The sequence below is a fragment of the Perca fluviatilis genome, chromosome 10 (assembly GCF_010015445.1).
Source record: "Perca fluviatilis chromosome 10, GENO_Pfluv_1.0, whole genome shotgun sequence".
Lineage (NCBI taxonomy): Eukaryota > Metazoa > Chordata > Actinopteri > Perciformes > Percidae > Perca > Perca fluviatilis.
In genome coordinates, this window is record NC_053121.1 from 37564936 (window position 1) to 37590990 (window position 26055).

General features: G+C 40.8%; 1 protein-coding gene across 1 annotated transcript; it reads right to left on the bottom strand.

Moving 5' to 3' along the window:
- Positions 1-688: 688 nt before the first annotated feature.
- On the bottom strand, positions 689-25284 carry LOC120566568 (NACHT, LRR and PYD domains-containing protein 12-like). The gene is made up of 14 exons (XM_039813085.1): positions 25111-25284; positions 23473-23502; positions 19527-19649; positions 18430-18543; positions 17422-17456; positions 14248-14413; positions 12080-12158; positions 11711-11939; positions 4437-6231; positions 4164-4337; positions 2838-3011; positions 1564-1610; positions 1198-1264; positions 689-725 (listed from the first exon to the last, which is right to left on the bottom strand). The coding sequence occupies exons 1-14, from the start codon at positions 25197-25199 to the stop codon at positions 689-691; spliced, it is 3159 nt and encodes a 1052-aa protein (XP_039669019.1). The 5' UTR covers positions 25200-25284.
- Between the last annotated feature and the right edge of the window lie 771 nt (positions 25285-26055).

A 26055-nucleotide genomic window follows, 5' to 3' on the forward strand; every position in this document is an offset into this window, starting at 1 on the left:
CGGTGTGCGGAAGAGCTTGTGTTCCCCGGGGCAGTGGGGGCAAGCTAGAGTCGACTTTGAAGAAACGGTGTCTGTGTTGTCCGATTTTTCCTAGAGCAACGGTGTTCTCTCCTGCAGATTTGAAACACTGGTCGTGCTTCACAGAGTCCACTGGTGCTCCCCAGAACTCCTAAATAGTTCACTTTTCGGGAAGAGGAAGCTATTTAAAGCAGGCGCCGACGTGCGTCCTTTCAGCAACGGGGTTGCAAACGGAAGACACACGTTTCTGTGTGTCAGCAAGTTTTATATTTCAGGATCACCGGCTAGGCTCCATGCTGTGTTTAGGGCGCAGGAACCAATGGGAGATCAGCGTTCTTGGTAGGGTGACCAGTAAAATTCGGGACGAGACTGGGGGATGGGTGACATGAATTTCAAAACTCCAATCAACTGTCTGTCATGTCTGTGCTTTAACATCAGCAACATCCAATCCAATTAAAAAAACACCATGAACAGTTTTTAATGTTCAATCAAACTATAACTACTCGAGAGTCTGCTCATGAGACTTTGCTCTAATGTTCAAGAGACAAACACGGGAACTTCACATCATCTTTGATCCATGTCGTTCATAACTGGACTTTTAACAGTTTTACGACAAAGTAGGAAATAATAAACATCCCGGGGGGATTTGATTTCAGCAGCTGATCTTAAGTCAGCAGAGTTTCTGTCTACAGGAGAGAGTCTCAGACCTGCAGAGGACACAGAGACAATGAGGAACCAGACCAGACCCTAAACCCAGGATAAAGAGGTTCAGTGAATGTGGTGTTGAAGGTGTGGAGGTGGATCAGTGAGTCAGAGGAGACTCTGTAGAAGGACAGAGTGCCAGCAGGACAGTCCACATACACTGCTACTCTGTTAGAGACAGAGGAGAAGGAGGAGGAGGGGATGGTAGCTGTTGTTCTGTTGTTGTGCCAGACAGAGTAACCATCATCTGAAGAGAACAGACACCAGGACTGATCATTCCCTCCAAACCAACAGTCTTCACTGGCTCCTCTCCTGCTGATTCCTCTGTAACTCACTGATATATCAACCCTTCCACTCCTCTCAACCTCCCAGTAACAGCGACCAGTCAGACCATTTCTACACAGCAGCTGAGGCCTGGAGTCAAACCTCTCTGGATGATCAGGATATGACTGATCCTCCTCCACACCTATCACCTTCCTGTTGTTGTCAGACAGTTTGAGACTTTTGCTCACTGTGTTTGTGTCCACTTCCAGTTCACAGGCATCTGATGGAGAGAACAAAACCCAATACATCTGTAGGAATCATCTGTTGATTTCTCAACAACTTTTCTGGCAATTACTCAAGAAAATCATTCAAACTGACATTTTAAAGTGGATATATTATGCGTTTCCATATTTACATGTCATATCTACAATGTTATAATGTCTGGAATGCGCGACTGTTAATACAATTTATTTATTATTTCAAAACTGATTGGAAATCTGGAGAAGATCATCATACTTTAGGTTAGTGTTACATTATATGCACCTGAGATCTAATGAATCAAACTTAAAAGATACTCACACTTCCTCAGACCAGATTTTAACCACTGTGGTCCATCGTGGTCCACCCTGGAGGAAGAAACACACAAAACACAAGAAGTCACAATCAACTCCATACACTTTTACTCAGATCCTCCATTTACCATAAACCTACAGAAGCTATGCAAGGCAAGGTGAAAATAAAATTCCAGGCATTGTTGGCCAAAACCTAATTTTATCTTTTAGGGCGTTTTCACACATGAAAGTCCGAACCAAGGTCCGTACCAAGGTTCATGTTTTTGTTACATTGTATACATTTGATCCGGTAAGTTTTGGTTTCACACTGCAGTTTTGCAAGCGCACTACAGATCTATACGTGACAAAACTACGTCCTGCCGTCATCACATACGTGAGCTGCGTCTCCAGATACTTAGAACTGATTGGTTTGTTGACGGGCTTCCCCGTCCTCTCGTATCCTCTCTCTGGGTCCGAGTTTAGGCTATTCAACTGACTGCTGCTCTCCCCTACTGCCGCGGCTCTTTTTGTTTTGTTGTGATGTAGAGAAGCAAGACACGGGAACTTTCTTTCTGGAGCATTTATTCAGAGACAAACTGAAACCTACACTGTACATTTACTACCACTTAACAAATAAACTGCTGATGTATTCTCTGCTCTGATAGCTGACAGCTGTCTGCTCTGAGCGCATTTCCTCTCTCTCTCTCTCTCTCTCTCTCTCTCTCTCTCTCTCTCTCTCTCTCACTAAGCAGCGAGCTATTCCTTAAAGGAGCTTCCCCGGTCTTGTAACACGAGGAGAGCCTGCCAGAGCTTCCTGTATTTGGTCCGAAAGTCCGAACCATCCAAAAAATGCTTTCACACTATCAACGAACCGGACCATGGTTCAGTTTGGTCCGGACCGAGACCACCTCTTTTTGTCGGACCAAAATTTGGTCTTTTGATCCGGACCGTGGTCCGGGGGAGGTTTCACACCTTTAATTTTGGTTCGGATCAAACTAAAAAGTCCGAAAGTCCGGACCAAATGAGGTATGTGTGAAAACGCCCTTAGTTAAGTAGCTGAACTTTCAATTTAATTTGTATTTTCCACTGAGCACTTCATTCTGCATAGCTTTCCCGATCTCAAAACAGCCTAATTAAATCTAAAAGTTTATAAACGAGATTAACTTTAAAATATAATCTTCTACTTAGAAGATAAACTTGGTTTTGGCAAACAATGGCCACAATTTTTTAACTTCACCTTCAAGTTCATCAGTTAGTGACAGAAAAACAGTGTGAGAGCTGCTGTTGTCCATCTGTTCATACCTGAGAGTGTCCAGTCTCCAGTTTGGATCCTTAAGTCCATCTGACAGCAGCTTCACTCCTGAGTTTCCTGGATGATTGTAGCTCAGGTCCAGCACTCTCAGATGGGAGGGGTTGGAGCTCAGAGCTGAGGCCAGAGAAGTACAGCCTTCCTCTGAGATCAGACAGCCTGACAGACTAAACACACCCACACACATTAGATATTCCCTAGTCTCACATTGCCAGCTTTATCTCCACAGCACTGTGGAGGAAGATCTGGACACCACAGATGTTTTCTGGGATGGGAGAAAAAACTCTCTGGGTTGTTTCCATTTCTTTAAACCAATCAAAATTGTCTTGGGCGGCGCTAACGATGCTGGCTCTGCAAAATAGTATCGGGAAGAAACCTTTTTGGTGGAACACAACACCCCCCACAAAATAAAACGGCACTTGATATATTAAATGAAGTTAACTATTGACACAATACAGTAAGGTGAGCTATTTAAATTTGCTGATACATGGTTAAACCTCATTGGCTCTTACCAGTGTATCTCTGTGTGTACTTCATCCACAGCAATCCCACCAATTGGTCCCAGTTAGAGAGGAAATGCCCTAAACATATTGTTTGTAAATCTTTACAATCTGTAACAAACCTGTTTCCCGAAGAGAACAGAGTTTGAAAATGGCAACACAGAAGGCAGAAGGAGAGGGACATCCAGCAGAACATCTGGCAATTATCCTGGACTAAGCGTATACATGTCCGTTATTTATAAATTAGCATTAGATGCATGTGGCCGGTAACATCCAATCATATTAATGCAGTACAGCACAGACATTAGAACCTGAAACCTATCACTATTTACCGAATATGTTCATACCAATACTGTTTGCTGCTGCAGCTCCCTCCACCACCCAAACCTCCGTGTGTGGTATTTTATGTTATTGATCAACTAGGGATTAATGTTCATGAATGTTTATTAAAGAGGGCTTCGGCAGATCACCGGGATGAAGTTGCAACACTGTCGCATTATTTGGTTTGGGATGCTTTCACACTGCACTTTGTCAAGCAACCAAACACAAGGTCAAAATGGTCCGAGGCTATTAGACAGGATATCCAAGAGTCAGTTAACCCCTTCGTTACAATATTGCTGAAACATTTAATACAGGTCAGGTCCAGCTCTCTTAAACTAAGGAGGACTGAGGACTGGAGCTGAGAACTGAGGACAGAGTATCAATTCTTCTATTGGACAATGCACAGCCACTCAACATAAAAAGCTTACGTAAAAAGTCTATTCAATAATTAATATATTAAAATGTGAGCTCAGAGGAGCTGAACAGCTGAATCCTGACCTGAGAGTTTCCAGTCTGCAGTGTGGACTCTTCAGTCCAGCAGAAACCAGCTTCACTCCTGAATCCTGCAGGTCATTGTTACTCAGGTCCAGCTCTTTCAAACTAGATGCATGGGAGCTGAGAACTGAGGACAGAGCTTCACAGCTTCTCTCTGACAGGTTACAGTCACTCAGCCTGAGGAGTCAGCAATACATAAGAAAATAATTACAAACAATTTCTCTGAATAAAAACAACTACTGTATATTAAATCTGGACAGTTATGTATACACATACAGAACTTTGTTGGAAGCTTTGACCACTGGCAGGAACCTCAGAAGAGCCTCCTCTGAAGCAGAGTATGTCTTCAGGTCAAAGACGTCCAGATCTTCTTCTGATGACAGTAAGATGAAGACCAGAGCTGACCAGTGAGCAGGAGACAGTTTATATCTGGAGAGTCTTCCTGATCTCAGGGCCTGTTGGATCTGCTCCTCTAGAGAACGATCATTCAGTTCATTCATACAGTGGAGCAGATTGATGCTTCTCTCTGCAGACAGATTCTCACTGATCTTCTTTTTGATGTACTCAACTGTTTTCTGATTGGTCTGTGAGCTACTTCCTGTCTGTGTCAGCAGACCTCGTAGGAGACTCTGATTGGTCTGCAGTGAAAGACCCAGGAGGAAGCGCAGGAACAAGTCCAGGTGTCCATTTGGACTCTGTAAGGCCTTGTCCACAGCACTCTGGTAGAAACTTGTTTTGTCTCTCAAGATTTTAGACAGCCATGATGTTGTTTGTTCTTCTGCCAGCAGGTTGACTCCAGAGTTGATGAATGTCAGATGGACATGAAGAGCAGCCAGAAACTCCTGAACACTCAGATGGACGAAGCAGAACACCTTATCCTGGTACAGTCCTCTCTCCTCTTTAAAGATCTGTGTGAACACTCCTGAGTACACTGAGGCTGCTGTGATATCGATGCCACACTCGGTCAGGTCTGATTCATAGAAGATCAGGTTGCCTTGCTGTAGCTGCTCAAATGCGAGTTTTCCCAGAGACTCAATCATCTTCCTGGTCTCTGGACTCCAGGGTGAATCTGTCTCAGCTCCTCCATCATACTTGATGTTCTTCACTTTGGACTGAACCACCAGGAAGTTTATGTACATCTCAGTCAGGGTCTTTGGCAGCTCTCTTCCCTCTCCGGTCTTCAACACATCCTCCAGAACAGTAGCAGTGATCCAGCAGAAGATTGGGATGTGGCACATGATGTGGAGGCTTCGTGATGTCTTGATGTGGGAGATGATTCTGCTGGCCTGCTCCTCATCTCTGAATCTCTTCCTGAAGTACTCCTCCTTCTGTGGGTCAGTGAACCCTCTGACCTCTGTTACCATGTCAACACACTCAGGAGGGATCTGATCGGCTGCTGCACGTCGTGTGGTTATCCAGAGGTGAGCAGATGGAAGCAGTTTCCCCCTGATGAGGTTTGTCAGCAGCACATCGAGTGAGGTGGACTCTGTAACATCAGTCAGGATCTCAGTGTTGTGGAAGTCCAGAGGAAGTCGACACTCATCCAGACCGTCAAAGATGAAGACGACCGGGAACTCTTCAAACCTGCAGATTCCTGCTTCTTTGGTTTCACTAAAGAAGTAATGAACAAGTTCCACCAAGCTGTACTTTTTCTCTTTCAGCACATTCAGCTCTCTGAAAGTGAATGGAAATGTGAACTGGATGTCCTGGTTGGCTTTGTCTTCAGCCCAATCCAGAGTGAACTTCTGTGTTAAGACTGTTTTCCCGATGCCAGCCACTCCCTTTGTCATCACTGTTCTGATTGGTTTATCTCTTCCAGGTGGGGTTTTAAATATGTCATCTTGTCTGATCCTTGTTTCTGGTCTGTCTGGTTTCCTGGATGCTGTTTCAATCTGTCTGACCTCATGTTCATCATTGACCTCTGCAGTCCCTTCCTCCATGATGTAGATCTCTGTGAACATCTGATTCAGAAGGGTTGGGTTTCCTGCTTTAGCAATCCCCTCAAACACACACTGGAACTTCTTCTGCAGGTTAGATTTAACTTTAAGTCGGCACTCTGCAGCACAAGTTCCTAAATAAACAACCAAACAAATGAAATCTGTCAGTGGATCCTTCAGAAAATCAGAGAATATTAAGATGTTAAACAAGTCTGGCTGACAAATACGCGGCCGACCCAATCCCTTGTCCTTTACAGAGAACGTCTTAGACAGACTTCGATCTCTTATCTACGAACAAAGCCAGGCTTCTTCTAATCAAATCTACACAGCACTTTTTTAAGTCAGGGGATAAAGCTGGGAAACTTCTGGCTCATCAGGCCAGAGCCGAGGCAACCTCACGGCTAATTCCTGCCATTAGAGCCAACTCAGGTGAGATCCACACTGACCCTGTTATCATTAATAAAATATTGGCCAAATTTTATGCTGAACTGTATACCTCTGACTGCCCTCACATTGCAGACGCCACACGTAATCATATAGCTTTCCCCCAAGTAGAAGTCAAATCCGTGAATGACTTGGGTGGTCTTATAATCATTGCTGAGGTTCAGGGAGCCATTAACTCCCTACAGAGTGGTAAATCTCCCAGGATGGCTACACTGTAGAGTATTATAAAACTTTTTCCGCTCTCCTTGCGCCAGTTTTAAGAGATGTGTACAACGAAGCTTTTCGCCAGCATCGCCTACAGGACACCCTATCGAAGGCCACTATCTCTCTAATTCCAAAAAGGGGAAAGATCCCCTGCTCTGCTGTAGCTACAGACCAACCTCACTCCTCAATGTGGACCTCAAAATTCTCTCAATGGCTCTGACTCTCCGTCTTCAATGGGTGATGCCCTCCATAATCTCGCTTGATCAGACAGGGTTTATGCCTGGCCGACAGTCCTCCCACAACACTTGATGCCTACTTAACATTATCCACTCGTCAAGTAATAATACCCCGGAAATCGTGGTGTCCCTCGACGCTGAAGAGGCCTTCGACAGGGTCGAGTGGGGTTACCTATACGAGGCAATGGACAGGTTTGGCCTGGGAGATAATAAAGCCATCTTACTTCCTGTGATTTCAAGTGTTTTTCGAACAGTTCGGTTAAAGCTCAACTACCAGAAAAGCGATCTCCTAGCGATAAACTCTCTGGCTAGGCAGCTCCCACGCTAATTATCGTTATTTAAGTGGGCAGAGGACGGATTTCGCTACTTGGGGGTTTTTGTTTTGCAAATTTCAAAGCGATTTTGACCGCTGGTCAGTTTGACCGCTCTCCCTTGTGGGCCAGATTAATCTAATCAAGGTGGTTGTCCTCCCCAAATTCCTTTATCTTTTCCACCACATTCCTGTACTTATTGTTAAATCTTTTTTTTGATAATCTGGACAGGGCAATTTCTAAATTTCTTTGGGGCAGCAACCCTGCATACAAAGGAAAGCTCATTGTGGGACTGGCTCTAGTGGCTGTAATTCTGCACCAAGGCTGAATTTCAGGAAAGAGACTTCAGATACAGTATTAGGGGACCACTAATGCCTATATAAAAGAGACTTCAGATACAGTATTAGGGGACTATTAAGGCCTATATAAAAGAGACTTCAGATACAGTATTAGGGGACCACTAAGGCCTATATAAAAGCATCCAAAAAGCAGCATGTCATAGGATCTTTAAGTTGGTTGTACTCCCCAAATTTCTTTATCTTTTCCAGCACATCCCTGTGCTTATCTCTAAATCTTTTTAGCTAGTGTTGGGACCAAGCAGTTGGTTAAACCTGATTTTAACCAAAAAGGCCTCAGATTGAACTGACCGGAGAGACAAAAGGCACATGTGGGCAAAACAAAGGGATCTTGGCCTGCATGTGAATTCCAAAGCCTGTTTCACCAAACTCCTACAGGTTGCCACTTAGAAACAGGTCGCAAAATGGGGAATCTACCTTCAACACGAGGAGAACAAGGCAGACTGGTGGTGAGACAAAGAACAGCAACACAATGGCTTCACACCTGTGACAAAGGTGCATTTTTTCCATTGGCCGTCGGGCCTTTGAATGCACCACCCCGCCACTAGGAGGCGGAGAAAGGATAAAAGCTTTCAGCAATCGTCTTTCTATGCTCTTCACGGTAATGCATTATTGAAAGAAGACGCGCTGCTCAGCTGTTCGAACTAGCTAGCCAGCCTCACCTCGCCGGTTGAGATTGAGCTGGGACATTTAATATCTTTCTGATATAAAAGGGATCCGAGGGAATACTGACCCAGTATTTCCTCACATCTGCAGCGGGTTTAATCAGCCCGGATTCAAGGAAAAGAGGACAACGTTCACGTTTTCTTGCTTGTTGACTTGGATCGCGTGTCGTCCACTGCTCTGGACGAAACGGATCGTTAAACTCTGGCGAGAGATTAACTACAGACCACACACAGTAAGAGGCTTTACACAGTTCTGGGCAGACGTTAGAATTTGTCTGTTTGGTTTGTTTTATTAATGACCAAAGGTTATTGCTACCACTTGTTTGCCATTAATGTGATCTGATTTTAATCATGTCCATATGTGATTATTAATCTGTTTATGTGAATGTATCATTGATCACGATACTGTTGATATGTTGTGTTGAGTAGCTTGGTAAAACTGTAATTGCTACCTGCTAACTCCCCTTTCACGGAGTTTAGTTACTGTCTGCGAGATAATCGCGGAAAATCAGCTGTTAGTCACTGGAGTGGTTATAATGATCGTTCCCCTCTGAGACAAAATTCTCAGAGTCTACCCTAACTGCACGTTTGGTCCAGACCTGAGTGGCTGAGGGGGGCTGGTCATTATTGATAACTAAGATCAGTGTGTCTCTTTCTTTACCCTTTCTTCTTTTACTAACTACACACACACACACACACACTCGTGGGCCACGGTAAACAGCTGTTTTCTGCAAGCTAGCCACGTAGCTCCCGTGCTAACGCTGCTAGCTTAATCACGTGGAGTCTGCATAGCATTTGTACAGAGCTAACACATGGCCTAGCATACAAGCAATGGGCTAAGCGTGCGCGTTGCTTAGCAACCCCCTCTGCCTTTTCAACCCCTCCTCGTGCACCCAGCACCACTACCACCCTCTTGAGGCTAAATAGTTTTGTGCAGCTCACAGGAGTAGCCATTTTGGTAGTCTTTGTGTTAGACTACATTTCGACACCGCCCCCTCCTCTTTCACACACACACACACACACACACACACACACACACACACACACAGACGCAGACACAGACGTGTCCATGCTACAGGCTTGCTGTTTTTGCTTTTGGTTGTGAAATTGTAAAAGGTATATACGTTTATTATTGATTGGCTACTGATAATTGTGACGTTAATAAATTCTATTATACTTAAATAGCAGTTGCTTGTGATTATTTTTGTACTTATTGTAATAATTGCTGGTTGAATACAGGTCAGTGCTCGAATTCACCCCTTTCTTTGTTTCCTTTGAAAGGATTACCACAGAAATGAGACTGTTCCACAGTTTGATTATTGGTCCCTGACTTGCAGGGTGGTGCCCCGTTTTGATTGGTTGTCGATTTGATAAAGTTATTAATAACCATATTCATAACTTTATTAATATTGATAAAACATCTTTGATAATTTGCCAATGATCATATCTGTACCCTACGAATTCCAACACTAGACAGGTCGATATCTAAATTTCTGTGGGGCAGCAAACCCGCTAGGATCCGAAAGGCGATATTACAGTCCCCTATGACTGAGGGGGGTCTGGCACTCCCTAACTTCAGACAATTTTACTGGGCAGCTAACCTGCAAAAACGTATATACTTATGAGTTACACTTATACTGGATCAGCGACGACTGTGCCTCTCTTCCTGTCTGGGTACATTTGGAGCGGGCGAGTTCATGCCTCCCACTGCAGTCGGCCCTCTGTTCACAACTCCCCCTACCCGATTGTATCCCTTTCGCTTAAGATCTGGAGTCAGGTTAGGAAAAACTTAGGTTTACAGGGTCCCTCCATCTTGATCCCACTGCTTAAAAACCATGTCTTTACACCTTCGGGGTCAGACTTGGCATTTAGGGCCTGGAACAGTAATGGCATCGTCAGCAGTAAGGACCTATACAAGGATGGCATATTTGCGTCCTTCACAGAGCTCTCTTCCCTTTATGATTTGCCTAAGTCACACCTCCTCCATTTTTTCAAGATTAGAGACTTTTGGTACTTTTCCATTACATGGTACCTGCTCGACTCACCTCGACTCGCTTTTTTTGGTTTTCCATTACGAAAAAAGGTACCTGGTACCTGCTAACAGGTACTTTTTTTAGTACCACCTCAGTCAAGGTTCCAAGCAATCTGAGGCGATACCAAAAGGTGACGTGAAAGCGACAGAGGTGGGTGTCCTGAACAAACCCGCCATTTTTAAATAGTTTAGCCAGCTGTGTTTTTTTTATTTTTTTGCTGCCTCGAGCTTCATTTGAAACAAAATGGCTGTGGCAACAACAACACACCTTCCACATTCTGTGTGTGTGTCGCGTTAGGTCACGGCAATTTACTGCGGAGCCGCTATGATGACCAGCCACGCTGAGGCCGTACTAAAATCTGCAATGGAAAACGGACGCACAGTGCATCAAGTCAAGTCAAGAGTCGGGTACCATGTAATGGAAAAACGCCATTTGTTAAGAAGACATTTCCCCACTTTCCAAGCCACCCCCTCCCTAAACCCTGACTGACTCCCTCCTGGCAACAGACCCCAACTGCAAGAAATGCATTTCTGTTCTGTACGACGCACTAGGATCAGCCTCTGCGAACCCTCTTACTCTGTCAAAAGCTGCGTGGGAGGGTGATAAAGTTCACTGCACAAATGCAAAATGATCTAAAATATACCCCACTGTTCAGGTTTAACCAGTCCCCTGCCAACCATACTCATATGTTCTGGTCTTGCCCTAAACAACTTTTTGGACGAACATTTTTGACACCATGAGTAGAGCCTACGGGCACATTATCCCCTCCAACCCTTTGTTAGCCATTTTTGGCATTTCCCCTGACGCTGACCTCCCTGTTGCGCTGAGGCGGGCCCTGGCATTCACATCTCTGCTAGCTTGAAGACTGATTCTGTTCAACTGGAAGTTCTCCCGCCTAAACCCGTTGGATTAAGGAGGTGCTTGACAACTTGAAGCTCGAGAAGCTTAGAGCATCTATGAAAGGCTCCTTCTCGACATTCCTAACCACATGAAACCCTTGAATTAGTTGACTATCTGAGCCTGCTCCCCGACACGGAGGATACCTCTTATGTTGTGTGTCCTTTGGTGTGTGTTTGTCGGCGTGCATGGGTATGTGTGTTTTGTCTGTGTGTGTGTTGTTTGTCCTTGTTCTGGACCTGTACTGGGTTTGATTGAGGGTGGGTGGGGATTTGGGGGGAGGTGACATACTGGTTCCTCTATGCTGTGTTAACCTCATTTGCTTTGTTTTGTCCGTTCCTAATTGTTAAAATAAAGATTAAAAAAAGTTGGAAAAGAAACAAAAAAAACAAACAAGTCTGGCTGTGTCTCCCATGTTGCCTGCATTTCCTCTTTCCATCTTGTTAAATCTGTTAAAATCCTCTTACTGCTCTGCAGACGGTCAGCCAGATCCTCCTTCTTCATTCTCCTCAGGAAGTGCAGTGTGATCTTCAGAAATGCCTCTCTGCTGCTCCTCTTCTGCTCTTCATCCTCACCGTTCAACATCTCCTCATCCTCCCTCTGACTCTCTAAGCATTCTGGGTAATCTGGACTCAGAACCTTCTGGATCTTCTTCAGCTCATTCTTCACAAAAGTGATGATGTCGTCCTCCAGCAGCTGGAACAGAATTGTTTTATGAATGGCACAATCAATCTAAAATCATGGAAGCAAACACCAGATCAATGTTGGACAGACTGGGTAAAAGTGCAGCATGGAGATGATTGTGAACAAGTAGTTTTTGCAGTAGTTGTGCAGACCATAAATATGGAGTCCAGGTGTGTTTGATGCTGCTGGGCAGACTGACCACTGGGAACATCTGAGCTCTGCTGGTCCACTCTGTGAAGGAATTATGGACATGTAGGTCACGTAACCACAGACTGAATACAGTTATTGACTTTCAAACACAGCTACAACAGTTAGTTAGGGCCTGAGCACCGACATTGTTGGTCGGAGAAGGCCCTATTGGAAATTGTTCAGTTTATTATTCTTAACCTAAATTAATCACATTTTTGAGGGGCTAAACATGCTCGGAAAGTCATGAAACTTGGCACACGTGTCACATGTGGCAAAACTTTACATCTGATGGGGGAGTCAAGATTGTGAGTTTTAATTGAGGGGTGTGGCTGTGGCAGCTCGGCAAATTTCGATGTTACGCCATGAAACAGAACTGTAACTCCGCCCCAAATTTTTTATGCATGACAGTCCAGGGCTGAAGACATCTACATGGGTGTTGGGCTTAGCACACCCCCTGCAGTGCGTTTGACCTAGATGTCTGAAATGTGGTAGGCATATGTATCATGTCTAGACATGAAAAAAAAGCTTCTTGGAGCCATACCCTAAGCCAACAGGAAGTCAGTCTTTTGAATTTACTTTGTAGTTTTTGCAAGTTTTTCTCCATTTTGTAAGCTTGCAGCTTTAATTAAGTATGTGTTTTTGGTCACAGACTTTGTTGGCATTACTGGGAACACCCACTAAAATGTAATTTCTATTTATGCCGTGGGGGAAATCAAACCATTCTAATTAATAAGCGTAACGTTAGACCTTGTTAGCGTTTAATCTTTGTCATATTTCTGGTTGTGTTTTTGCCGAAAAGTTGCTGTGTGGTGTTCTGCGGCTCTAATAAGTAAAAAATCCTGTTGTTAAGTTTTATATACTGCCGATTAGACAGTTAATACCACTACAGTCTAAACTGTAACAGTTACAAGGAATTTATTCATTTAACATGCCTAGACATACTAGTCTTTAATATCATAGCTTTAATGAACGTGGGATAACAACAGACTGTTTGATGACCCTGGGATAACCTTACTGATAATATAGTCAGATTGAATCATCTAAGAGACAGCTAACAGTTAACGTTAGCTTTCTCTTACCTGGAGACTCAATCAGGTAACCAACGTTAACAAAAAATGTTGTGAAACGACACCTCTGGCCGTTGCCTTGGGTGGTTTGTCCAGTCACATATAATGTATGGGTGATTTGGGTCTGAACAGTGGTCTATGTGCATGGGTCTTGGACTTCCTCACAGGCAGATCCCAGGCTGTGAGAATTGGTGAACACATGTCCAGCTCCATCTCCATCAATACCGGAGCACCACAAGGGTGTGTGCTTAGCCCCCTGCTGTACTCACTGTATACGTATGACTGTGCAGCCGTGAACAGCTCCAATTCCATCATAAAATTGTAGTGGATTTCAGGAGGGGTCAGCACTCCTATGCACCCCTCAAAATCAACAGGGTTCCAGTAGAGAGTGTGAGCTGTTTTAAATATCTGGGTGTCACCATTTCTGAGGACCTTACTTGGTCTGCTCACACCCAGACTACAGCCAGGAAAGTTAATCAATGCCTGTACCATCTAAGGCAGCTGAGGAAGTTTGGAGCCTCTACAGCAATTTTAAGCTCTTTTTACTCTGCCACTGTAGAGAGTATCCTGACGCAGAGTATGGCAGCGTGGTATAGCAATAGCTGTGAGAAGGACAGGAAGGCCCTCCAAAGAGTGATCCGTGCTGCTGAGTGTTGCTGTGTCTTAACTCTTCCATCTATGGATGAACTCTATCAGAAGAGATGTTGGAGTAGGGCTGTCAAGATTTTAAAAGACATCTCCCACCCTGGCTGCTGCCTATTTCAGTTGCTGAAATCAGGCAAGCGATTCAGGAGCATCATGGCAAATACGGAAAGACTCAGAAGGAGTTTTTATCCACAATTTATATAGCTAGGTTAGTGCGCGGAAGGGAGGGGGAGGGATGAGGAGGAGGGAGGGGCGAGCTAGTCTCGTTTTGTTTGAAAATACTTCCAACGTTAACAAGAAATGTCGTCACCCAACATCGTTTATAGCACCTTTAATTGATAGACAACTAATTCTGTATCTCATGACTGAGGATCAGAACAGCCAGCCATCTATTTCAGTCAAGAGATTTAAGTACTTACACCGGGTCAAAAGCAGGACGTCCATTTTTTAAGTCAATCAGACCATGCATAGACTGGTCACTCTTCATGGACACACAGCTGGGTACAGCAGACTTTTCTCTCTGCTGCTGGGAACTGATAGAAACACTGACAGTTACTGAACATGCAATAATTCTCTCTTCTTTCACTGGTTTTAATAGACAGTAAAGGCTATTCATGTTTTATAACACGTGTTATAATACACGTTCTCTCAAAGGATTACATATGATATACATATTCAACAAACTTAGGCATATGACAGATAGCATATAGTATAACTTAGCATGTGATATACATGTATGTATATATATATGTGTATATATATATATATATATATATATATATATAACTTATATATATATCATACCTACATATATATATATATATATATATATATATATATATATATATATATATATATATAGTTACAATGAAAAAACTCTTTATTTTATTTCAGATTGTTCTGTACACTCTGTGTTACATTTTTCTAATCTTGGCCCAAGGTGACATTATGTTACTGCAGTGTTTATATTACATACACTCTACATGTAGCTATATGCTATCAGAGAAAACTGTGATCTTGGTTGCAGATGTTGTTAATTTCTCCCCAATTTTGGATCACATCCCTGCTGGAACATGTCCGGTTGAGTAGTTTTTGGTCTAGAAACATTTATTCATGATTTGGCAGAAAGTACTGGTATACTCAGTTACAGTCGGTCCCCGGATGCAAGGATGGACGGTACAAAGACAGCAAACACAGATGTGGAAGACAGACTGTAATTTTTAGGAGGGGGTCTTAAAGATAATCTCAGACAGGTGCAGCAGCCATGGGCAGTATTAGAAAAATAAAGTGTTTTGTAGTAAGTATGAACCTGAAAATGAGGCTCACATGTGTCTTTTAATACTGATGATCTGCCAACCCACTTGGAACTGAGGCCTATATTCAAGCTGAACGTGATGATATATTATGTTCACACAAAGTAATATATTCATATTATAATAAAATATTACAATAAATATTAAGAAAGAAATTGTAAGTTTCAGAAAGAGGAAGGTGAGGAAGGATTCAGCCTGCAGTTTACAGTATATGGCTCTACAATTCATGTTTAGAGCTCAAGAATGGGTATGATGTTTAAATTTCAAGATATATGTGCTTGAAAACTTAAACGAGAAAAACAGAAAAGAGAAATGGCTCTTCACACTTCTGTATCTCATGACAAAACAGCAAGCCATCTGTTTCAGTCAAGAGTTTTAAGTACTTACACCGGGTCAAAAGCAGGACGTCCATTTTTAAGTCAATCAGACCATGCATAGACTGGTCACTCTTCATGGACACACAGCTGGGTACAGCAGACTTTTCTCTCTGCTGCTGGGAACTGATAGAAATAATGAAGGTTTGCTTTCACTGGTTTTAATGGACAGCAACAGTTATTGTAGTGCCATTAAAGCATACTTAAGACACATCCTGTTTATAATGCTTATTCAACTAACGAGGCATTACAATGGGATACAACAATCGGGATAAGAGTCTGAACAGGATAACTTATATAATGTTCACACAAAGTTAAAACTAAAAAAGAAATTGTAAGTTTCAGAAACAGGAAGGAGTCAACCTGCACTTTGTATTTTACATATTAATGTTTAGATCTCAAGAACTATAACAACTATAAAAAGAAAGTCTGTCGAAGCTGAACATGAACTGTGATCCATCTCACAGGATCATAGTAGGCTGACAGGAACACTGCACTAAACCTCACTGACCACCAGAGGGAGCTCAGCTGTTAAACAATCTGTCAACACTGGTTCAACTCCATAGACTGTATAATATTAATGGACAAAGCAGGGGGCGACACATGCAGTTGCAAAAGGAGGTCGGTTTCTGTAGAAGTCTATGAGAAAGTCACTTGATTTATTACCTCAGTAAACATTCTCATAATGAGTTTATTGGTCTCAATCGCTAGTTTTAAGTCTTGTGCAACACAGAATGATGTTCATTTTCTTTAATTATGGTCTTGTTACGGTGGCCGGGAAGTGCAATGCAACATTACAAAGAATGAAACACTTTTACAAAGCTCGAGACAAATTTACATTTTGGAAAACAAATTTACATTTTGGAAAACAAATTTACATTTTGGAAAACAAAATAACATTTTAGAAAACAAATTTACATTTTGGAAAACAAAATAACATTTTCGAAAACAAATTTACGTTTTAGAAAACAAATTTACATTTTGGAAAACAAAATAACATTTTAGAAAACAAATTTACATTTTAGAAAACAAATTTACATTTTAGAAAACAAATTAACAAGATGCAAAACACTTTTACCAGTCCCGAAACAAATTTACAAATGACAGATTCTTCACGAAAGGGAATGTACCACATACCGGAAGTGATGAGGTGTTGTTGGTGAGCCGAGTCAATTTGTGTTGTTGTGAGTGAGTATATGGCTGAATGAAGTTTATGGTGACTTTACGTGTGGTCGGTGTTTGGAGTTTTTATATGACGCGGACCTGACGGAAACACAGGGAACGTATCGACAGCCGCGGCCGGATCGAAGCTACAGCAGGGGGGCAGCTGAGTCCGTCTGCAGCTGCAGGACCTGGAGCTCACTGCCCATTCCTGGGAGCCAAAACCGACACCACGCAGCTGGAGACCCAGGCCGTATGTCACAGCCTGCTGAAGTTTAAATCACAGGTTTCCTAAAGGGAGTCTGGCAGGACTCGGACTGTGGATGACGAAACATGACTTTAAGTCTCGTTAAATAAATAAATACATGCAGAAATAAATTAATCATTAGTGGGGGAGTGAGCCTGGACATTTCAGTCTGTTTAAACTTCACTTTGAAGCAGAACCTCTTAGTTCAGAAGGGTGAAGTTTCCGTTTGTACTCATATCTGTGAACTGATTATAATAAATATTCTTTGTATTAACACATTAATTAGTCTCTTTGTCTTTTGTTTAAAAAAACTAGAACATTGCATGATATTTTGACGATTTATAGTGATTTTATTTCCGTTAGACCTTTGCCTACATTGACGCTGATGCATTAAAGACGGCCCATAGACAGTATATAAGGCAGTGCCTCCCCTGTTCCAAGATGGCGGCTCTATTGACGCATTCGATCCATGTCCATAACTGCCGTAGTCAAGGCGACATGTATACAACACCTCATCAGTTCCGGGCTTGTATCTAAAGGAATTCAGATAATGAACCTTTCAATTAATGATATAAAATTTGGTATTTTTCGCAATGATCATAATGATTTTGGCATTAACAATGTAATCCTGTTGTGTAAACATTTCATACACAAATGTCGTTTTCTGAAGATTAATCCTAACATTACTCATTGGAGGAATGAGTTGAAACTTTTCTATAAATCCTTACTGTTGATTAATAACAAGAATGCAGGGAAACTGGCTTCTTTTATAAACATTCTTATTGAATAATTGCCCATTTGGTTTGATTTATTTTTCTTTTGAGTTTATTAAATTATTATTATTTATTTTTATTTTATTTCTATTTATTTTTTGTCAGATATATCATGCCCCATGTTCTTATGTGTATGTATGCTATATTCCTCCTACAATATGCTCAGTAAGTTTGTAATAAGATTTTATACTGTACCTGATTTGTTGTACCTGTTGTTAAGTAAAATAAAAATAAAAAAAAATAAATAAAAAAATAAAAAAACCTCATCACTTCCGGTATGTGGTACATTCCCTTTCCGTGAAGAATCTGTCATTTGTAAATTTGTTTCGGGACTGGTAAAAGTGTTTTGCATCTTGTTAATTTGTTTTCTAAAATGTTATTTTGTTTTCCAAAATGTAAATTTGTTTTCTAAAATGTAAATTTGTTTTCTAAAATGTTATTTTGTTTTCCAAAATGTAAATTTGTTTTCTAAAATGTTATTTTGTTTTCCAAAATGTAAATTTGTTTTCTAAAATGTTATTTTGTTTTCCAAAATGTAAATTTGTTTTCTAAAATGTAAATTTGTTTTCCAAAATGTTAATTTGTCTCGAGCTTTGTAAAAGTGTTTCATTCTTTGTAATGTTGCATTGCACTTCCCGGCCACCGTAATTAAGTGATGCACAACTAATTCAGTATCTCATGACCAAGCCAAACAACCAGCCATCTGTTTCAGTCAAGAGTTTTAAGTACTTACACCGGGTCAAAAGCAGGACGTTCATTTTTGAAGACAATCAGACCATCCATAGACCGGTCACTCTTCATGGACACACAGCTGGGTACAGCAGACTTTTCTCCCTGCTGCTGGGAACTGATAGAAATAATGAAGGATTGCTTTCACTGGTTTTAATGGAAAGCAACAGTTATTGTATTGCCATTAAAGCATACTTACATACACTGACAGTTACAGGACATGCAATATTTCTATCTGCTTTAACTGGGTTTTGTGGAGAGTAAAGCTTATTTTATTGCCCTTAAAGCATGTTTAAGACACGCCCGGTTTATCACGCTTATTATGTATGAAATTTGGTAGGCATATGTATCATGTCCAGACCTACAAAAAGCTTTTTGAAGCCATACCCTAATCTTAACAGGAAGTCAGCCAATTTGAATTTACTTACCTTCACTAAACGTATAGATATAATCTGATTGATTTCAAAATTAGTCAGTGACTAAAGACCTTGGCAGAAATAAATAGAATGTTAGATTATTCAGAGAATGAAAAACAGGAATCACAAGAAAGACACAGACAAACACACACACACACACACACACACACACACACACACACACACACACACACACTCCAATACAGAACAATGACCTGACAACAGACAAAGACAACACAGAGACTAAATACAAGAGGTAACGAGGTGAAACAAGGGACAGGTGACACATCAGGGTGAGGCAGACAATGAGCGTTTCTCAATCTGTGTTCTATAGCTTTAATTAATTATGGATTTTGTCATGATTGATCATAATGAAAACCAGAAGCAAACAACACTTTACAGCAGGGGTCTTCAATGTTTTTAAACCAAGAACCCATTAACTGAAAGAGAGACAGAGCAGGGACCCCCTGCTACATATATTGTAAAAAATTAAGTTACATATTAAACTGGGCCTAAAAAAATTATGCATACCTATTTAGTGCATAGCATACTAAGCTATTAAAATAATAATTGTCAATTGTTGATCTCTCCTGTACATTAAGTGATGGAAAACTAATTCTGTATCTCATGACTGAGGATCAAAACAGCAAGCCATCTGTTTCAGTCAAGAGTTTTAAGTACTTACACCGGGTCAAAAGCAAGACGTTCATTTTTGAAGACAATCAGACCATCCATAGACCGGTCACTCTTCATGGACACACAGCTGGGTACAGCAGACTTTTCTTCCTGCTGCTGGGAACTGATTTCACTGGTTTTAATGGACAGCAAACAGTTATTGTATTGCCATTAAAACATACTTAATACACATCCTATTTATAATGCTTATTCAACTAACAAGCATTACAATGGGATACAACAATCAGGATAACAAGAGTCTGAACAGGATAACTTATATAATGTTCACACAAAGTTAAAACTAAAACATAAATTGTAAATTTCAGAAACAGGAAGGACTCAGTCTGCAGTTTATATTTTACATATTAATGTTTGATCTCAAGAACTCTAAGAACCATAACAAGAAAGTCTGTCCCAGCTGTGCTCCATCTCACAGGATCATAGTAGGCTGACATGAACACTGCACTAAACATCACTGACCACCAGAGGGAGCTCAGCTGTAAAACAATCTGTCAGCACTGGTTCAACTCCATAGACTGTATCTATGGTTCAACTCCATAGACTGTATAATATTAAAGGTTCCATGACATGGTGCTCTTTGGATGCTTTTATATAGACCTTAGTGGTCCCCTAATACTGTATCTGAAGTCTCTTTTATATAGACCTTAGTGGTCCCCTAATACTGTATCTGAAGTCTCTTTTATATAGACCTTAGTGGTCCCCTAATACTGTATCTGAAGTCTCTTTTATATAGACCTTAGTGGTCCCCTAATACTGTATCTGAAGTCTCTTTATATAGACCTTAGTGGTCCTCTAATACTGTATCTGAAGTCTCTTTTATATAGACCTTAGTGGTCCCCTAATACTGTATCTGAAGTCTCTTTTATATAGACCTTAGTGGTCCCCTAATACTGTATCTGAAGTCTCTTTTATATAGACCTTAGTGGTCCCCTAATACTGGATCTGAAGTCTCTTTATATAGACCTTAGTGGTCCTCTAATACTGTATCTGAAGTCTCTTTTATATAGACCTTAGTGGTCCCCTAATACTGTATCTGAAGTCTCTTTATATATACCTTAGTGGTCCCCTAATACTGTATCTGAAGTCTCTTTTATATATACCTTAGTGGTCCCCTAATACTGTATCTGAAGTCTCTTTTATATAGACCTTAGTGGTCCCCTAATACTGTATCTGAAGTCTCTTTCCCGAAATTCAGCCTTATTGCAGAATTACAGCCACTAGAGCCAGTCCCACAATGAGCTTTCCTTAGGATGTGCCATTTCTGTGTCTATAGCTATTGAGGAGGAGAGGGGGGGGGGGCAAGGGAGGGTGGGGGTGTGGTCTTGACCAACTGCCACTTTGCTCGTTTGAAAGCCATGATGTCTCTCTCTCATGGGTGGGCCAAATTCTCTGGGCGGGCAGAGTAAGGGGAGGTAACCTTGCTCCTTATGACCTCATAAGGCAAAGATTCCTGATTGGTCCATCTGAGCTTTCATTTTCTCAAAGGCAGAGCAGGATACCCAGGGCTCGGTTTACACCTATCACCATTTCTAGCCACTGGGGGACCATAGGCAGGCTGGGGGAACGCAGATTAATGTTAAAAAACCTCGTAAAGTTTTCATGCCGAGGGACCTTTAATGGACAAAGCAGGGGGCGACACATGCGGTTGCAAAAGGAGTTTGGTTTCTGTAGAAGTCTATGAGAAAGTGACACACTTCTCACTTGATTTATTACCTCAGTTTTACTAAGTCTTCTGCAACACAGAATGATGTTCAGTTTTTTTGAATTATGGTCTAGTTATATTTACAGTCAATGTACAACTCAAATCTCCACCCTCTGGACCTGCAAACTGAGCCCTCCAGACTTCTGCTCTTAATTTCTCTTTCTTTTTTGGATAAAATTTGTAAACCAACTTTTGACTCTCTGACTGCAGACAACATCCAATTTAAACAATGAGTCCAAAATCAAAAATAACTACATTGTTTCCTACTTCATAATAAAAATAATGGTAATATATAGTGCTGTAACATATTGGAACAGCCTCCCCCACATTTGATCCTGATGGGAAATACTAAGGGAAGCTGTTATAAGCAAGGAGTTTAGGTTAAAACCTGTTTGATTCTGTTATTCATTTCCATTGTCTTTTTTCTTTTTTTCTTTACTATATATTTTATTTCATGTTACTGTTTTCTTTTGTTGTTTTTATAATATGAAAAACATGCTACTGTGCCTTTTGTTTTACAAAATGCAGGAGGTTTTCATTGTTCTAATATAACATGTATTTAGCTTTATAATATTTGTTTGTGTTTGTCTTGTGTTGGACCCAGAGGTGTCAAAAGTATTCACATTAATTACTCAAGTAGAATTACAGATACTAGGGTTTGAAAAGACTTCTGTAGAAGTTGAAGTATCAACTCAAGCTTTTTATTCAAGTAAAAGTGTAAAAGTACTGGTTTCAAAACTACTTAAAGTATAAAAGTAAAAGTAATGTGGGAAAAAATGCAATTAGGGACAAAAGCTTAGCCCGCTCCACAGGGGCCTATAGTGCATTACTCCACCTCCACAAAAAACATTTTTCGAAAGGCCATAATGATTATAATAATGTTTTATTAAAATCATAACCGCAAACTTAGAAGGGCTGAAAAAGGTGACATATCTCTTCTTTGATTTTCAGACAACGGTAGCTACAGTCTGGTGTTACAATCCTCTCCAGTGAAATACAGACAGACTTTTACACCGTTTAGCTGTCAGCATTTTAACCGTGTTTACTCCAACTTCTAGCTAACGCTATGCTAACGTTACCTGTTGTCAGGTATAGTGTTAACTAGCGTCCCGTGCATCGATGTTTCAGTTCCCTCTAACGTCCGTTTTCGGAGCATCAGAGAGAAGCAGAGTCATTTAAGTGGCACCTAAATAAGGCACCGAAATCCGCGTTGCTATTCACCAGTGCAGGCACTGGTGCCGTATTTGCACCGGGTCTGTTGCAGGTGCGATGGATCGCGTACAAACCAATAGGGTGTCGGAAAGGTATATGTTTATACTTCTCATCCAACCACAATCAAATTCACTCGCTCTGGATGGAGCGATGTATCTGGAGAGGGTTTTTTGTGAGTGTGTTTTTTAACGATGACGAGCCGGAATGAAAACAAGCCAAACTGAAATAGGAGTAACGAGGCTATTTTTTTAAATGTAAGGAGTAGAAAGTACAGATAATTGTGTGAAAATGTAAGGAGTCGAAGTAAAAAGTCTGTTGTAAAATAATTACTCCAGTAAAGTATAGACACCCAAAATTTCTACTTAAGTAAGGTAACGAAGTATTTGTACTTCGTTACTTGACACCTCTGGTTGGACCCGCAGGAAGAATAGTCTTCACTACGGTGATGACTAATGGAGATTCTTAATAAACAATAAACTTCATTCACAGGTTATTTCATCAAAGCGACACATCGTCATTTAGTTTACCAAAGCTGTGGTATGAGATTTGTTTTGGGCATCTTTGAGCAAAATCCATAATAAACTTTCAGTATATTAGTAATTCAAGTGCTCTAAGTGGACCTTCTTTTGGCCCTAATTTCAAACAAAATCTAGCATGTGATGGGAGACTTTGGCCAGTGACAGGTCATTTTGGAGAGACTGTTTTTATTGTTGTTTTTTAGCCACTGCAGCTTTCAGTTATTAATTTACGGAGAAGGGTGTGTATTGATCTTTGAGAGCACTTTGACCAACAGAGGTCCATTAAAAAATATGAGCCTTCATGAAATACGTGAAGTATCAAAATCCAAACTGAATAACAATATTATCATTTAATCTAACCACTGGAATCTGTTTTATAGATTTATAGCTTTATTACGAGTCCATGTTCAGATGAAAGAGCAGACACACAGTCAACAGTAAGTTATAAATATGTTGAAGGGTGAAACTGTATCAGATGTAATGTGAAGAGTTAAGTGTGATACCTTTCCATGTTGGTGGTAACCTGCAGCCCCCTGAGAAACACAAACAGACACATCATTAATCATCTGTGTAATAATTGTTCTTTTAATATTCAATTGAGTTCAAAACTCTCACATCAAAAAAGGAAATAAAAAAAAAGGACATGGCCGTAATTTAAATTTGATATTTAATTAGTCCTATTAGTGTGACCCAGTGGGCATATCAAAGTGTGGGGTCTGGGTGTCCTCCCCCAGGGTTCTTTTGAGCGTCAAAGACACTTGTATGCACTTGTATTTATGGTGGGAATACCTTTATTTGTCCTATGAGAAGGAAAACACAGATGACATTCAAAACATATCAAAAATATAATGGAATATAAAGCAGTAAAGGGGCTTTCACATCAGGGACCTGAGCCTGGATCATAAAAGTTGACCCCAAAGCAACGAGGACAAAATAAAATAGGCTACATATATTTGTCTTAAATGGAGCATTTGGGCCCGCTCGCTACACACACACTAAGCACACACTACGCACTACACACTACGCACTGCGCTCGATGAAAGATGAGAAAAGTCTCTCTGCATGTTGTGCAGCGTTAGTTAAGTTTGCTGTCACATTACTCGACCCCGTATTTGTGAATACAAATATCTGAAGTGAACGTTCTGTCACAATACTATGTTGTTGCGTATCATAGCACATTTTTAAGAGATGTTTGGAAATCTTAGTAGGTAACTACTGTATAAAGTAGACTACACCACTGCTGGTGTCCAAGGCACTCACCCCCGACAGGATGTGTATCCCCTAGACCCCGTTTTTTTAAATATCCTTTTTTTAATCAGAGCATAAAATGCAAAGTATGAAAAACAAATTAGTTTTTTTCTTTCAGAATCCTAAAGAAATAACAGAATAACAAATCATTTTTACATTTTCCGATTTTGGATTCTCATTTGAATAGAAGAACGAATGATACTATGGACTATTAGTCCTCAGTCTCATTTGATTTGTGTCTCATCAGGAATAAAATCTGTTTCTACTTGTAGACTTTAACCCTCGTGTTGTCGTCCCGTGGACCGTGAACTTGTCCTTCTGGCTCAAAATTGCAATTTTTTTTTTTGCAAAAGTTGGCTATTTTTCCAACGTTTTTTGACACTTTTTTAAATGTTTTTGTCACTTTTTGACACTTTTTTAAATACATGGTCAATAAACATAAGTTAAATGACATAATACCTATATTTCTGTTTCAAAAAACAGAAATTGTGGATTATTTTGACTGATAGTTAAGATCAGAGGACGTTGAGTGGATCACAGTTTATTTCAAATGCTATAAAATTTAAGAAAAACACCCACAATTCAATGAAAGTAATCATTCATTTTACCTGCCAAGAATGTTACATGGCTTCCACACAACGTACATCCATGCATTCATGTTATTTTGGGTCAATTTGGTTCAAAAAAAACCATAATTCGCATATAAAAATGGGTCAGATTTGACCAGAGGACAACACAAGTGTTTAAGACAGCAAGCTGTAGTTTCAAGTGTTTGTTATCAGAGAAACTTTGTGCTGTGGAGTCATTATCAAAGACAGGAGGTCGACACATGAACAGAGAGCAGTTTGTTTCTCATCAAACATTAGAGACTAAAATGATTCAAAGCTACTTACTTCTCATGAGTTGTATCACTCTGCAGCTCTGTGCTGTCTGAACCAGGTCTGTGTAGAAGAGTTTTCTCTTGATCTGAGTGGGACGACATGCTCCATCAGGACTCAATCCTCTACTTCTTCATCAGTCCTCCGTGTCTGCTGTCACACGCACACACTGTAATAAACCAGTCTGAACATGCAGCAGTTCAGATCAGCTGCATGACTTTATATGTTAAAGATTAAACCACAGCCGCTTCTTACTGAGACTTTGATACACTGGAACAAACCGGAGAACAAATAAAGCCCCTCCTTACTCACAACAGCAACACTCATACGCTGTTATTGGCTTTATTTTACAGAACAAGACGTGAATTAACAGCAGGAAGGTTTATTGTTGTTCACATGTTTGTTTATGATAAATTTCTTTATTGTTTTTTTCTTTTTTAACATACAGAAAAGAAACACAATCCCCCCACCCTCTGCGGTTTCGAGGAAAACAAAACAAATAAACAAACAGAAATCACATCTTGCCTAGCCACTCTCCTCTGATTCTTGTGATGCTGAGGTCATTAGGTCTGATATTTGTGCTGCTGCACCTTTCCATAGGCCAATGGTCGATGACTTGGCTTTGTTAATCCTTGCTGTAGAGAGCTCAAGTATAATGATGTCCAGCCACTGTTTTACACAAAGCGAGTGGGTGGAGAGCCAACGCTGAGCTATCATTTTCTTGGTTGCGGTTGAATTTAGCCAAATTTTCTTTTGTCTCCCAAGCAGATGTAATTTAGAGTCATCATTAAGCAACAAAACAATCGGGTCAGTAGGAATTCAACATCCTATCACCTCAGATATTATTGATGTTTTATTCCAAAACTCCTGCAGCTGTTCACACTCCCAGACCATGTGCAGGAAAGTTCCAGTTTGTTCAGGTTGGCAGAAGGTGCAATAGGGAGTAGGAATGACTTTAGA